Below are 14,671 nucleotides of genomic sequence, written 5' to 3'. Positions count from 1 at the left end.
ATTTATGTCAATTCTCATGCAATAAAGCAGTTCGTCAGAGATGGCTACATTCAGACATCAGCAAGTTGCAACAACTGCTTGTGCTTAGCTAATTCACTGCAAGGAAGATTTCACCAGAGGGTTATGATAATGAAAACATTCATTAATTTTTAAAATTATTATGGTAAGAGGGAAATCATTCAAGAATATATAGAGGTTACTTCATTCAAATATCTTTGAATGCTTGATAAATTAGTCTATACCTTTCTCAGCCTGTCAGGTGAAAACTCAAGACCAACGACAAACAAAGTGAAGAACACTCCAAATTCACCAAGAGTCTCCACTTGCACAATAGACTGTAAAAAAAAGTCAAAAATGATAAATGTCATGTGAAATCACAAATCAATTCATTTCTATTACAAATCTGTTGCAGTGTAGAAATAACTCATTTGTGCCATATTGCGGTCGGAGTCACTGACGTTTGAATTTTACAGATTCATACGAGCATCCTCCCACTCTTCTTCATCCCACCTGCATATCTCGCTCTGCTGTTTCTCGGTTACTACACTGTGATGTTTCGCCCAAATTCCCTGTTAGATTTAAGTGATGTTTCAGGCCCCAGGGTTTGGCCTTCCAAACATGAAAATATCTTTCCTTCCTCTATCTATTCAATGACCTATTCTTTGAACTTCCCAGGAGACCAATTGTCCCATCCATTTCATGTTCTTCAACAGTAAATTTGCACGTTCACCTTATTTATCCAACCAATCCCTAACTCTCACTGCATCCCATTCATTATTAATCATGTTATAATCTTTTAGAAATGTGCGTGTGATGTGGTATTGATGAAATTATGCTTATGGAGTCATTTGTATTAAAGTCACTCGGCTTGTAAGGTGGCAACTCTACTAGCTGAAATACTGTGGACACGGGACTAGTTCTGAGGAAGATGAGATTTGTGTATGGCAAGCAACTTGAACATCAACCTAGCCAAGACCAAGGAAGGGCGTGAGGGGAAGTACATCAAGTATTCAGAAGATTAATGAGAGAGGTGGATGGTAAGCCAAATGGAAAATAGTTTTTAAAAGAATCAAAATTAATTTGCTGGGCTTAAATGCCATATACCTAAATTCAAATAATCTGAAGGGGCTAAGAAACAAGAGAGGCTCCAGATGTCGGAATCCGGAGCAAAAAAACAAATTGTTGGAAGAACTCAGGAGTCGGGCAGTATCTGTGGAGGTAAAGGAACAGTTGATGTTTGGGGTCAAGACCCTTCTTCAAGACAGAGTGTTGAGGGAAGATAGCCAGTATAAAGAGGTGACGGGCAAGGTAGGAAAGGGCAAGCAAAAGATGGAACTGAAGGCACTAACAGGTGCATGGAAGCATGATATTACACCTATTGTGGCAATGTGGCTTGGAAGGGTATACAGGGCAGCTTAACAATCCTGGTGACAAATTTTCAAACTAGAGGGAAATTTAAAAAAAGAGTGGATAGTAATGGTGGTTAAAGGAGCAATCATGGCTGCTAAATAGGTCATTAATTTAGGTTTGAACAAAAAAACTAAGAATGTATTTTAAACCCTAACATTAACATTAACTGAATAAAGTCAGTGTAAAGGTATATAGGGTGACAAATTCCTGAAATGCATTCACAACACAAGAGAATATTCAGCAAAAAAACAAACCGCTGGAGGTCAGGTAGCATCGGGGGGGTGGGGGGGGGGAATGGAACAGAGGAATATTTTGGGTTGTGACACTTCTACAGACTGATAGAGCATGGTGCAGGGTGGCATGGTGACGCAACAGTAGAGTTGCTGCCTTTCAGAACCAGAGATCCGGGTTCGATCCCGACTACGGGTGCTTGTCTGTACGTGGTTTGTACGTTCTCCCTGTGACCGGCGTGGGTTTTCACCGGGATCTCCGGTTTCCTCCCACACTCCAAAGATGTACAAGTTTTTTAAGTCAATTGGCTTAGTATAATTGGCAAAAACACCAGCCCTTCTCAAGATGTCTGCCATTCATTATAATTTGCTTCCTTTCACTGAGTGAATTTTAGATCTAGTTGCCACTTTCTTGGATCCCATTCACCTTTACTTTTTTGTTTGCTCTTCTGTGCAGATTCCTCTCAAAAGACTTGCTCTAATACATACAGACTACATTAAAAATGCTGGCCTTGTGAAGTTTTTTTAGTTATCTCCTCTAAAAGTTCATTAAATTAGTCAAATGGGTAATCGCCATGCTCCAGACTCAATCCCTCACTTTTACATATTAACGATTTACACTGAAATGCAGGAGGCACAACAAATCGAAGAAATATTTATATTTGAAGTAGTCTGACCAACTGGGCAGAAAAGTGGGAAATTGAATTTAGTCTAGAAAGCCATGAGATAACGTATTTGAGAGTGCAAAGCAAAGCACATAAGGAGAATACTGAGAAATTTGCAAAAGAATGGCTGATTAGTGACAGTCAGCATGGCTTTGTCCATGGCAGATTATGTCTTATAAACTTGATTTGAGTTTTATTGAGGAGCTGACAAAGGCAATTGATGAGGGTTGGGTAGTGACTGTTGCCTACATGGACTACAGCAAGACATTTGACAATATTCCTTATAGCAGGCTGACCCAGAAGATTAAAATGCATGGGAACCATGGTGGCTTGGTGGTTTTGATTCAGAACTAGCTTGCTCACAGAGAACAGAGAGTAGCAGTGGAAGAGTGTCATTCTAGCTGGAGGTCTATGACCAGTGGTGTTCCACAAGATCAGTGCTAGAATCTCTATTGTTTGTGATCAACTGGATGAAAATGTAGTTGAATTGGTTGATAAGTTGACAGACGACACAAAAATTAGTGGAACTGCAGACAGTGAAGAAGGCTGTCAAAGTTGTGAAGCAGGATGGGCGATGATGGCCGGGCAAGTGTGAGGTCAAACGCAAGTGGAAAGTATACAGTAAATGGCAGGTCTCTCAAGAGCATTGATATACGAAGGAATGAATCTTTGGGTTCAAGTCCATAAGTTAACGGAAAGTAGCAACACAAGTTGGGTTGTAAAGAAGGTATACAGTATGCTTGCATTCATTGGTCGAAGCACCGAGTATAAGACTCAAAAAGTCACGTTGAAGTTTTATAGGACTTTGGTTAGGCTGTATTTGGAATATTGTGTGCAGTTCTGGCCAGCTCATTGTAGGAAGGATTTGGAAACTTTGGAGAGGGTTCAGAAGTGGTTTAGCCAGATGCTGCCCTGATTAGAGGGTATTAACCATAGGAGAGAATAGACAAACTTGGATCGTTGGAGGCTGAGGGGAGACCTGATAAAAGATCACAAAGTTATGAGAGGCATAGACAGGGTAGGCAGTCATAATCTTTTTCCCAAGGTAGAAATGTCAAACACTAGAGGGCTTTAAGGGAGAGGAGGAAGTTTACAGGGAATGTGCAGAGCAGGTTTTTTTTTCTCTTACACAGAGAATGATGGATGCCTATATTGTGCTGCCAGGGGTGGCGGTAGGAGCAGATATGATAGTGATATTTAAGAAGCTTTTCGATAGCCATATGGATATGTAGGAAATGGATCATCAGCAGGCAGAAGGTACAGATGTCGTGGGCCTGAAGGATCTATTCCTGTGTGGTATTGTTTGATGTTCTAACTCACATCCCAGTACTGTTCCAATGCCACAAAGATTCAATAAGTAAACCTGGGAAGACAAGGTAACACACCAACAATTATGATAATCCTTTCTTGAGAAAACTTGTACAATCCTTCTGCTACTCCCCCACAAACAATATGCACATTCATATATATATGTCTTTCTTATAATGGAAGGTATATTTTGGAAAAATATGATTTCCTTGTCTGAAGATAACCCAAATGTGATGAGAATGCATCACCACATGATAGTACCTTGATATGATTTAGTCCTGAAGGACCCAACAGTACTCCACAAATGATATAACCAAACATCATTGGAAGCCCCATCAGGTTACAAATCCAGCCACAAGGCAGAGATAATACCACAATAGAGATTATATCCTGCAAAGAAATTACATGTTTAAACACTTAAGAACTCATTAAATAAAACCAGCTATTTTACATAAATGTAGATTGAACATTGGCTTTCATAGCACCTTGTCCTTGCCAGGCGATTCCAGCTAGTTAAAACATAAATCATTTTACTCCGATGTTAGCTGAACATTTTTACATGTCGTTTATAACCCCAGCTGTGATGTAACCAAGAAACCTATATATTTGCAGGAATGCTCCTTTACTGAACTCAAGTTCCCTTGCACTAAAGACCAGCATACCACTTGCCTTGCTGACTACCAGCGGTATGTTGGTTTTTATTGATGTGTGTCCAAGGTTTCACTGAATATCAACATTTCCCAATCTACCACTGCTTTTAAAAGATTCAGTACCTGCCAAAGTGGCCAACCTCACGTTTCTACATTTTGCTCTTTCTGCCATGTTATTTCCCACTTTATATCTTTTTGAAGCCAACGTTTCATGTCATTAGAAAGCTTAAAAATGTTACATTTAATGGTCCGCATATTCATGTTATTCAGTAACCTTCAGTTTTGGATCTTTTCAATAGCCTTCCAAGAATACACACATGCACTGATTCCTTCTCATTTATTTTACAAGATACATACTCAAAGAATACATACTCCCATTATTCAAACTCCTCCGATATAATTAACATTCAATTCCCTTGCTTAGATGGCTCCAACAGCATTTCAGTCAACTGCCTTTACCTTCCACCCAAAGAGACATTCTTTTAGTTCTCTCCACCCTCTGAAATCCAAACCAACTTGCCTGCTCAGTTTCCCACGTTCTGATGAAAAGCCATTACTTTAAACACATTTATTCTATTCCCCTCTCCATAGATGCTGCCTGACCTGTTCAGTAATTCCAGCATTTTCTGTTTTTATTTCATCTTATATAAAGCGTTTGGTTAGTTACAAACTAAAAGCTCGATTACCTTTATAAAATGAATATCGGCTCTTGGGACAGTTGAGTCCCGTGGTTTGGTCAGTATATACTGGTTGTTATGCGAGTCAATGAGCATGTTCAGCCCCAAATTATCCTGCATCTCATGCATGGAAATATTTTGTTTACTATTTCCCTCATCCTCTTGAACTCTGATGACAGCTTCAACATTTCCACCGTGAATCTGAAAAACAATATAATAAAGGTCCAGAATTCGTGGGAAACCAATTAAATCAACAAAACTCACTGTGGTCCCACTGAACAACTATTCGTTCTCAGGCAAAAGACAAAGTACTGGAGAATCTCAGGGGGGGGGTCAGACAATATCCATGGAGGGAATGGACAGACGACGTTTTGGGTTGGACCCTTCTCCAGACTAAATATTCATCATTAAACTTTAGAGAAACAGCACAGAAACAGGCCCTTCGGCCCATCAAGTCTGTGCCAAACAATGATCCTACATTATCCTAGGGTCAATTTACACCAGCCAATTAACCTACAAACCTGTATGTTTTTGGAGTGTGGAGGAAACCAGAGCAAACAGAGAAAACCCACGCAGTCACAGGGAGAACATACAAACTCCTTACAGACAGCACCCGTAGTCTGGATTGAACTCTGGATTCTGGCACTGTATGGCAACAGTTCTACCGCTACGCCACTGTGCCACCAGGTGATCTCTGTCAACCTGATTGCCAAAATTTATGCAAGTACCCAGATAACCTGATACCAGAAACAACTATGGATTTAAAAACACTAGGATATTTTTGCAGAAAGTACAGCACAATTCTATTCAGTATTATTTCCCCCCTCAACTGTTCTGGGAGCTGCAGCTGATCATTGCAAAGCATGCATCAACACCTGTACATTCTAGGAGTTAAGCACATTACCTTTGGGTTGATAAAATGTAGAAACAAGGAACTGCAGATGCTAGTTTACAAAAAAAGACACAAAGTGCTGGAGTAACTCAGTAGGTTCAGATTGGTTCTGCTTTGTGCTTCATCGGGTTAGTGTTTTGCCGTTCCCCCGGTTAGCTTTATGGAGGGCGTAGGTTGGTTATGGTCCAGCATTTCCCAGGTTATGGTCCAGGAGTTCCCCTTACAGTTAGGCAATAGACACAAGGAACTGTAGATGCTGGAATGTTGCATAAAATACAAGGTGCTGGAGTACCTCATCAGGTCAAGCAGAACCTCTGGAGGGGTTTGTTGGAGATGCGTGGGACAAATCAAAGCCCCAGTTGGGGAAATCTTATGCATCTTCTCATGCCTCTTGATACTGGAGCCACAAATGGAATAAGCGAGTTAAAACTAATTTATCTGGATTACATGTCCACTTATGCTACGTTATAATGACCCCCTATAGCAGGGTTTTGCTTAGCACAGCATTTTCTATGGATGTATCTAGACTGCTATTTGAGATCTTAAAAATCTTAAAACTGTTTGTATTTCATTTCACTTTTTTTGTTCCAATGTCAACTTTTCTTATTGGGTTTAGCTACTCGTGCCTATTAGTAAGAAACTAGCCTTTGCTTTTACCCTGATCTACTTGCTTGCTTAGTAACCAAAAGTGTGCAGAATAAAAATAAACATTTTGTAAAAACAATTTAAATTTATCCAATGAAATTTAATTTTATGCCCACTTTAATCTGCATAAAAATGTAATTGAAGACAGCTTTTTCGCAAATTCTGGAGCTGGATTTGACGTTTTCCTGTTGTTATGATTCAGCGGAAATTCATCGTGCAATCAGACCACTGTAGAATATTCATCAATATACACAGCGTGTAATGCAACAAATATCAGCCTTTCCTTTTCGAGAGGAAGGTACTGAAAAATATTCAGTTTTATGGATTCAGTGTTATATTTTAAGGATTACATTGCAGTTAACAACCCACCAGTTTGTTGTTGTCAAAGACGTGATCTTCAATCTCCTCTTCCAAACGATCAGCAGCCTTCCGCACATCCTCAAGAATTTCATCAAGGATTGACAAGCTTTTATTTGCATGCTGTATATTCTTGAGCACTTCGGCTTGGTGTTTCTCTGCAGCCAACAACTCTACATATTCTTTCTCCTCCTGCAGAATCAGAAGAGCATTAAACATACCAACGTACATTATCAGAAATATTTTACCTAACAAACTATTTTTGGAAGAAAAGTTATTAATCTGCATTTGAATGAGCCAATACAAGTACCCCATTGTTCCATTTTGGAATTCAACTAATTTCCCATACATTAAAATTGAGGTTCATAAAAGGCAGAATGTTTAAGTGCAAGGAAACGCATAAACACTTTATTAAATTGAATGGGAAAGAATTTAAATAATCTTACACGGACTTTGGCCCAACACACAGATCAGTTCTCTGGATGGCAAGCCAGAGCAAGCTTCCAGAATAATAATAATAATAATATTCATTTATTGTCATTGCAACGAGTACAACAAAATTAAAAAATAGCCAATCCTGACGGTGCGTACAAACATATATGCAATAAATGCAAAAACAAATAAATACATAAATACAATTAAATACAATTATATTAAGTACAAGATTTTTTAACGGTGTTGCCTAGTGCAAAGGTAGTGTTCAGTTCTCGTATGGCCCTGGGGTAAAAACTGTTCTTAAGTCTGTTTGTTCGGGATTTGATCGACCTGAAACGTCGACCAGAGGGCAGATGAACAAACAGACGGTGGCCGGGGTGGGATGGATCTTTTATTATTTTGCCTGCTCTACTGAGGCAGCGTAGGCTGAACAGGTGCTCCAGGGAGGGCAGTGAGCAGCCGATGATCTTCTGGGCCGTCGTGATGACCCTCTGAAGGGCCTTCCTGTCCTTTTCTGAGCAGCTGGCATACCATGTGGTTATACAGTATGCCAGCACACTCTCGATGGAGCAGCGATAGAAGGACAACATGAGCTTCTCCTGCAGGTTGGTTTTCCTGAGGATCCTCAGGAAGTGGAGTCTCTGCTGTGCCTTCTTTACTGTGGTGATGGTGTTGGTAGACCAGGTAAGATCCTCTGCGATGTGCGTACCCAGGAACCTGAAAGCGGGTACCCTTTCCACACAGACCCCATTGATGTAGAGTGGGTCGTAATCTACACTGGTTTTTCTAAAGTCAATTATAAGTTCCTTTGTTTTGGAGGAGTTCAGGACCAGATTGTTCACTGAACACCATGCTGCCAGCCTTTGGATTTCATCCCTATAGGCTGTCTCATCTCCTCCTGAGATGAGTCCAACCACAGTCGTGTCATCCGCGAACCTGATGATGGTGTTGGTGGGATGGGTGGGGGCGCAGTCGTGAGTGTAGAGGGAGTAAAGGATGGGGCTCAACACACAACCCTGTGGTGAGCCGGTGCTCAGTGTAATGGTGGAGGAGAGGTGAGGGCCTATTTTGACGGTCTGGGGGCGGTTGGTCAGGAAGTCCTTGATCCATTGGCAGATGGTTTGGGAAAATCCAAGGTCGGAAAGTTTGGTGACCAGTCTGCTCGGGATGACCGTGTTAAAGGCAGAGCTGAAGTCGAGGAAGAGCATCCTCACATAGCTCCCCTGGTGTTCAAGGTGGGTCAGTGCAGTGTGAAGAGCAGTGTCGATGGCATCCCCTGTAGACCTATTTGCTCTGTAGGCAAACTGGTGTGGGTCGAAGGTGGGTGGGAGGCTGGCTTTGATGTGCTGCAGGACCAGTCTCTCGAAGCACTTTGTGATGACCGGTGTGAGTGCTACCGGACGGTAGTTGTTAAGACCGCTGATGACAGACTTTTTCGGCAGTGGGATGATTGTGGCGGACTTCAGGCAGGGAGGGATGGTGGATTTTAAAAGGGACAGGTTGAAGATTTTTGTGAAGACCTCAGATAATTGGTCTGCACATTCCCTCAGCACTCTGCCCGTCACACCATCGGGGCCTGCAGCTTTCCTGGGATTCACTGCTCTGAGCACGCGCTTAACATCATACTCCTGCACAGTGAAGGTGTTGCTGTCAGGTGCTGGAGAGGGTGTTATGTCTGCCACTGTAGCTTTCACCTCGAAACGAGCAAAGAAACAGTTAAGTTCCTCTGCCAGCGAGGCGTCGCCGTCGGCAGTCGTGCGGTTGCTGGTCTTGTAGTTGGTGATGTGCTGGATGCCTTGCCATACCCGCCATGGGTCATTGTTGGAAAAGTGGTCCTCAATCTTCCTCTTGTAGGACGCTTTGGCATCCTTGATGCCTCTCTTCAGGTTGGTTCTAGCAGCACTGTGTAGAGCTCTATCACTAGACCTGAAGGCGGTGTTACGGTCCTTGAGGAGAGACCTGACATCCTTTGTGAGCAAGTGTTTTTTAATACCTGGAACTGCCAAGATTTAATTTTAAGGTTACATCCATTTATACTGAAATCCTGCATCAGAAAAGAAAGTTTCTCCATATAATCCTGAAATCCTTTAATCATCTCAATAGCCAAAAAGCCTGACTGTTAGTGCTGGGCTTATCAGAACCCACATCACAGCTCTTTCAAAACCACTACTTCCTGAGATAGAACTGAATACAATACATCGGATGGAGAGTCAGGGCCCAGTGCAACTGTAATAATGCTCCAAATAATTTCCAGACATGGACCTCAAAACATCTGCTCTGAGAATTCTCATTTCCTAACCTTCAGCAGTCAGAAAATAATTCAATCTATTATTTCTCTAACCAAAATGAAAATTTGAGTATTTTTCATGCATTCACCTAATCAATAGTCTGATGGAACTATTTCAACAGGTATCAACAACATTTACTGAAAATGAAAATTTTAAAAACTCTGCAGATAATGGAAAGCTGAATTTTTTTTTTAAAAGGACACTGGAAACACCTAACAAGTCAAGCAGAAAGGGAAATGGAGTTAACATTTTAGGTTGCTATGATTCTTCATCAAAAATGGGAAAGAAAGAAAATCAATCTAGTTTTGAGTTGCTGAAAAGGTGGTGGGGCTTAGAACATAGAGCAGTCCAGCACAAGAATAGGGACTTTGGCCCACAATGTCTGTGCCAAACACGTTGCCAACTCTTATCTGCCTGCATGTAATCCACATCCCTCCATTCCATGCATATCCATATGCCTATCTAAAAGTCTAAAATTCCACTATCATAACGGCCTCAACCCCCCTGCCCAGCAGTGCGTTCCATACACGCACCACCTTCTGTGCAAAAAACCTGCATTGCACATCTCCTTTAAACTCTGCCCTTCTCACCTCAAAACTATGCACTCTAGTATTTGATTTTTCCATCTTGGGAAAAAGGTTCTGCCCGTCTATCCTATCTATGTCTCTCATAATTTTATTTACTACTATCAGGTCTCCCCATAGCTGCCTCTGTACCCTTTCTAAAGCCTCCACAACCTTCTTGTAATGGGGTGACCAGAACTGCACGCATACTGTATGTATAGAGATACTCTATTTCATCGGTAGCTTCATTTAGATTTCTAAATGTGAAACTGCAGTACCTTACAACAAACATGCATGCGGCAGTGTTAGATTTTTTCAACAATAATGGTAGCCAGCAAGCTACTGGAAAAAAAACTGGTCATAAAAAAACCATGCCAAATATTATTCTTCCTGTGTCAAGGTGCTTCACAATGCAGAGCAATAGGCTATATGAAGGCAAGAGTGTGAAGTTGCAGTCAGTAGTTTTTGACCAAGGCTTATGGTCAGAAAGGAAGTATTAAAGCATTTGATAATTCCAGTGGGCCAAGGAGAGTTGAATAACTACAATCCAAACACAGAAGGGGGAAAGCTATTATCCTGGTGAGAACCAAGGGGTTCAGGGCACATGATTAAGTCTCCAAGTAGAATATACTGTAGTAAAGTATTACATGGCAAAGATTTTCGGGTTGTTTCACTACGCCACAAGTACAATTTCTGTGCTGGAATTCATCGGAACTGCAGAAGCTTGGATTAGGGATTAGGGATTAGGGATTAGGGGTGGAGTGGGCAGCAATGGAAAGTAAGATATTGAGCTTTTAAAGCAGTCATAGTGTTGAGGTAAGGATTTTATTGGACTCCTCTGTGCCTGGTCCAGTTCACCAGCTGATAGTACTCCTTTAACGGCAACCCCTGGTGCCTTTACTCCACATCCCAACAAATGGTGTCCAGATGAGATAAGGTAATCATTCACACAAAAATATAACAGGCATGATCTGTAATAAAAATGAAGAGTCTGACCTTTATAGCGGCTTCCCTTAAGGCGTTGAGGCGTTGTTTGCTGCTTTCTATCATGTTTACTATATCTTTGTAGTCCCCCTGAAGAACCCTTTCAAGCCCATGAACTGCCTGGAACACTGACTTCTCACTTTCATTCAACTCTTTCTGGAACATCTCAAAGGTGTGAATCTGGAAGATCTTTTCTTCCACCGACAACTTGGATTCCCTCTTTACTGTTTCAATAGTTTTCTTCAGTTTGTTGAGTACTACATTTTTCTGGTGAAGCATTCCAGCCAACCTTTTACAATTGTCCATAATCCACAATTTCCCTTTAGTGATTGGGACCCCTCTTCCTCTGTGCAGCTTGATCACATGTTTGGCCACATCTCCATGTTCTGCAGCTTGCAATGAACAACAGTAAGCCAATGCAAACACAATCCAGATGACTTCAAATTTTAACTGCTTCATCTTGTGTCATTAAGTTCACAGCCACAGGGCCACCAGGTGAAAAAACGCATTTCTGGTCATTTACAATCCTACAAAGAAACAGATGAAAAAATTAGAATGACAAAAATGTAAAACCATGTATGTTTTTTTTTGCAAGCAATGTCAGGTGTTCCATTTTATAAATTATTCAGCTACTGAAAATTTAACAATTGAAAGACATTGTAAATCAGATGTTTGATAGCATACAAGACAAACATACAAGGGTGGCTTTAAAATAAATAGTGGGGGGGGGGAGGGGTGACAAATGGGATAGACAAGGATGGAGTTAAAGGGAAAGAGAGTGTAGGAAAAGTTAAGAAAGACCCCAAAATTACCAGGATAGAAAGCTCACAAAGGGAGAGGAGAGTATGGCCAAGAGTAATAGGAATCGATGTGAAAGGTGAGGTGAGCAATGGATTAAAAATATTATATATGAATGTACGAGGTATAAGAGGTAAAGTGGATGAGCTTGAGGCTCAGTTAGAGATTGGTAGATATGACATTGTGGGGATTACAGAGACATGGCTGCAGGAGGATTGGAACTGGGAACTGAATATTCAGGGTTATACGTCCCTATAGAAAGGATGGGCAGAGGAGGTGGGGTAGCTCTGTTGGTGAGGGATGAAATTCAGTCTCTTGCGAGGGGTGACATAAGGACTGACGATGTAGAGTCACTGAGGACAGAATTGAGGAATTGTAAAGGTAAGAAGACACTAATGGGAGTTATCTACATGCCCCCAAACAGTAGCCTGAATATAGGGTAAGTTGCAGCAGGAGTTAAAACTGGCATGTAACAAAGGTAAATGCCACTGTGGTTATGGGGGATTTCAATATGCAGGTAGACTGGGAAAATCAGGTTGGTTCTGGACCCCAAGAAAGGGAGTTTGTAGAGTGCCTCTGAGATAGATTCTTAGAGCAGCCTATACTGGAGCCAAACAGAGAGAAAGCAATTCTGGATTTAGTGTTGTCCAATGAACCAGATTTAATAAGGGAACTCAAAGTAAAGGAACCGCTTGGATGGTATGTTGCCTCCCTGGTGCAAGGGTCAGGGATGTCTCTGAGCGGCTGCAGAACATTCTGGAAGGGGAGGGTGAACAGCCAGTTGTCGTGGTGCACATTGGCACCAACGATATAGGTAAAAAATGGGATGAGGTCCTACAAGGTGAATTTAGGGAGCTAGGAGATAAACTTAAAAGTAGGACCTCAAAGGTAATAATCTCTGGATTACTACCAGTGCCACATGTTAGTCAGAGTAGAAATAGGAGGATATTTCAGATGAATAAGTGGCTTGAAAAATGGTGCAAGGGGGAGGGATTCAAATTTCTAGGACATTGGAACCAGTTCTGGGGGAGGTGGGACCAGTACAAACAGGACGGTCTGCACCTGAGCTGGAATGGAACCAATGTCCTTGGGGGAGTGTTTGCTAGTGCTGTCGGGGAGGATTTAAACTAATGTGGCAGGGGGATGGGAGCATGAGCAGAGAGACAGAGGGGTGTAAAATGAGGGTAGAAGCAATAGGTAGCAAGGTGAAAAGTAAAAGTGGCAGGCAGACAAATCCAGGGCAAAAATCAAAAAGGGCCACTTTTCAACATAATTGTATAAGGGGTAAGAGTGTTGTAAAAACAAGCCTGAAGGCTTTGTGTCTCATTGCAAGGAGCATTCGTAATAAGCTGGATGAGTTGAATGTGCAGATAGTTATTAATGAATATTATATAGTTGGGATTACGGAGACATGGCTCCAGGGTGACCAAGGCTGGGAGCTCAACATCCAGGGATATTCAATATTCAGGAGGGATAGACAGAAAGGAAAAGGAGGTGGGGTAGCGTTGCTGGTTAGAGAGGAGATTAACGCAATAGAAAGGAAGGACATTAGCTTGGATGATGTGGAATCGATATGGGTAGAGCTGCGAAACACTAAGGGGCAGAAAACGCTAGTGGGAGTTGTGTACAGGCCACCTAACAGTAGTAGTAGAGTTGGGGATGGCATCAAACAGGAAATTAGAAATGCGTGCAACAAAGGTAAAACAGTTATAATGTAATATAACAGTGACTTCAATCTACATATAGATTGGGTGAATCAAATTGGCAGAGGTGCTGAGGAAGAGGATTTCTTGGAATGTATACGGGATAGTTTTCTAAACCAACATGTAGAGGAACCAACGAGAGAGCAGGCTATTCTAGACTGGGTATTGAGTAATGAGGAAGGGTTAGTTGGCAGTCTTGATGTGCGTGGCCCCTTGGGCAAGAGTGACCATAATATGGTTGAGGTCTTCATTACGATGGAGAGTGACATAGTTAATTCAGAAACAATGGTTCTGAACTTAAAGAAAGGTAACTTTGAGGGCATGAGACGTGAATTGGCCAAGATAGACTGGCAATTGATTCTTAAAGGGTTGACGGTGGATATGCAATGTAAGGCATTTAAAGACCGCATGGATGAACTACAACAATTGTTCATCCCAGTTTGGCAAAAGAATAAATCAGGGAAGGTAGTGCATCCGTGGCTAACAAAGGAGATTAGGGATAGTATCAAAACAAAAGATGAAGCGTACAAATTAGCAAGAAAAAGCAGCCTACCAGAGGACTGGGAGAAATTCAGAGTCCAGCAGAGGAGGACAAAGGGCTTAATTAGGAAAGGGAAAATAGATTATGAAAGAAAACTGTCAGGGAACATAAAAACTGACTGCAAAAGCTTTTATAGATATGTGAAGAGAAAAAGATTAGTTAAAACAAATATAGGTCCCTTGCAGTCAGAAACAGGTGAATTGATCATGGGGAACAAGGACATGGCAGACCAATTGAATAACTACTTTGGTTCTGTCTTCACTAAGGAAGACATAAATAATCTGCCGGAAATAGCAGGGACCGGGGGTCAAATGAGATGGAGGAACTGAGTAAAATCCAGGTTAGTCGGGAAAGTGGTGTTAGGTAAATTGAATGGATTAAAAGCCAATAAATCCCCAGGGCCAGATAGGCTGCATCCCAGAGTGCTTAAGGAGGTAGCCCCAGAAATAGTGGATGCATTAGTGATAACTTTTCCAAAACTCTTTAGATTCTGGAGTAGTTCCTGAGGATTGGAGGGTAGCTAAT

General features: G+C 41.5%; 1 protein-coding gene across 6 annotated transcripts in view; it reads right to left on the bottom strand.

The window, feature by feature from the left end:
- The window catches only part of slc9d1 (solute carrier family 9 member D1), a 45,722-nt gene that overhangs the window by 22,388 nt on the left and 8,663 nt on the right, over positions 1-14,671 (bottom strand). For 5 of the 6 annotated variants that reach the window (XR_013547902.1, XM_078409267.1, XM_078409271.1 and 2 more), the window contains exons 2-6: positions 11,117-11,631; positions 6,847-7,026; positions 4,950-5,141; positions 3,875-4,003; positions 243-335 (exon numbers count right to left, since the gene is read on the bottom strand). Coding sequence is in view for 5 of the 6 variants with exons in the window: in XM_078409267.1 (XP_078265393.1) it covers positions 243-335; positions 3,875-4,003; positions 4,950-5,141; positions 6,847-7,026; positions 11,117-11,563 (1,041 nt within the window). In the remaining variant the exon portion in view is untranslated. The remainder of the gene's footprint in view (positions 1-242; positions 336-3,874; positions 4,004-4,949; positions 5,142-6,846; positions 7,027-11,116; positions 11,632-14,671) is intronic. The other variant, XM_078409268.1, reaches the window with a different exon arrangement.

This window comes from Rhinoraja longicauda, chromosome 12 (genome assembly GCF_053455715.1).
Source record: "Rhinoraja longicauda isolate Sanriku21f chromosome 12, sRhiLon1.1, whole genome shotgun sequence".
In the NCBI taxonomy this organism is placed as follows: domain Eukaryota; kingdom Metazoa; phylum Chordata; class Chondrichthyes; order Rajiformes; family Arhynchobatidae; genus Rhinoraja; species Rhinoraja longicauda.
This window is presented reverse-complemented; position numbering and strand designations above follow the sequence as displayed.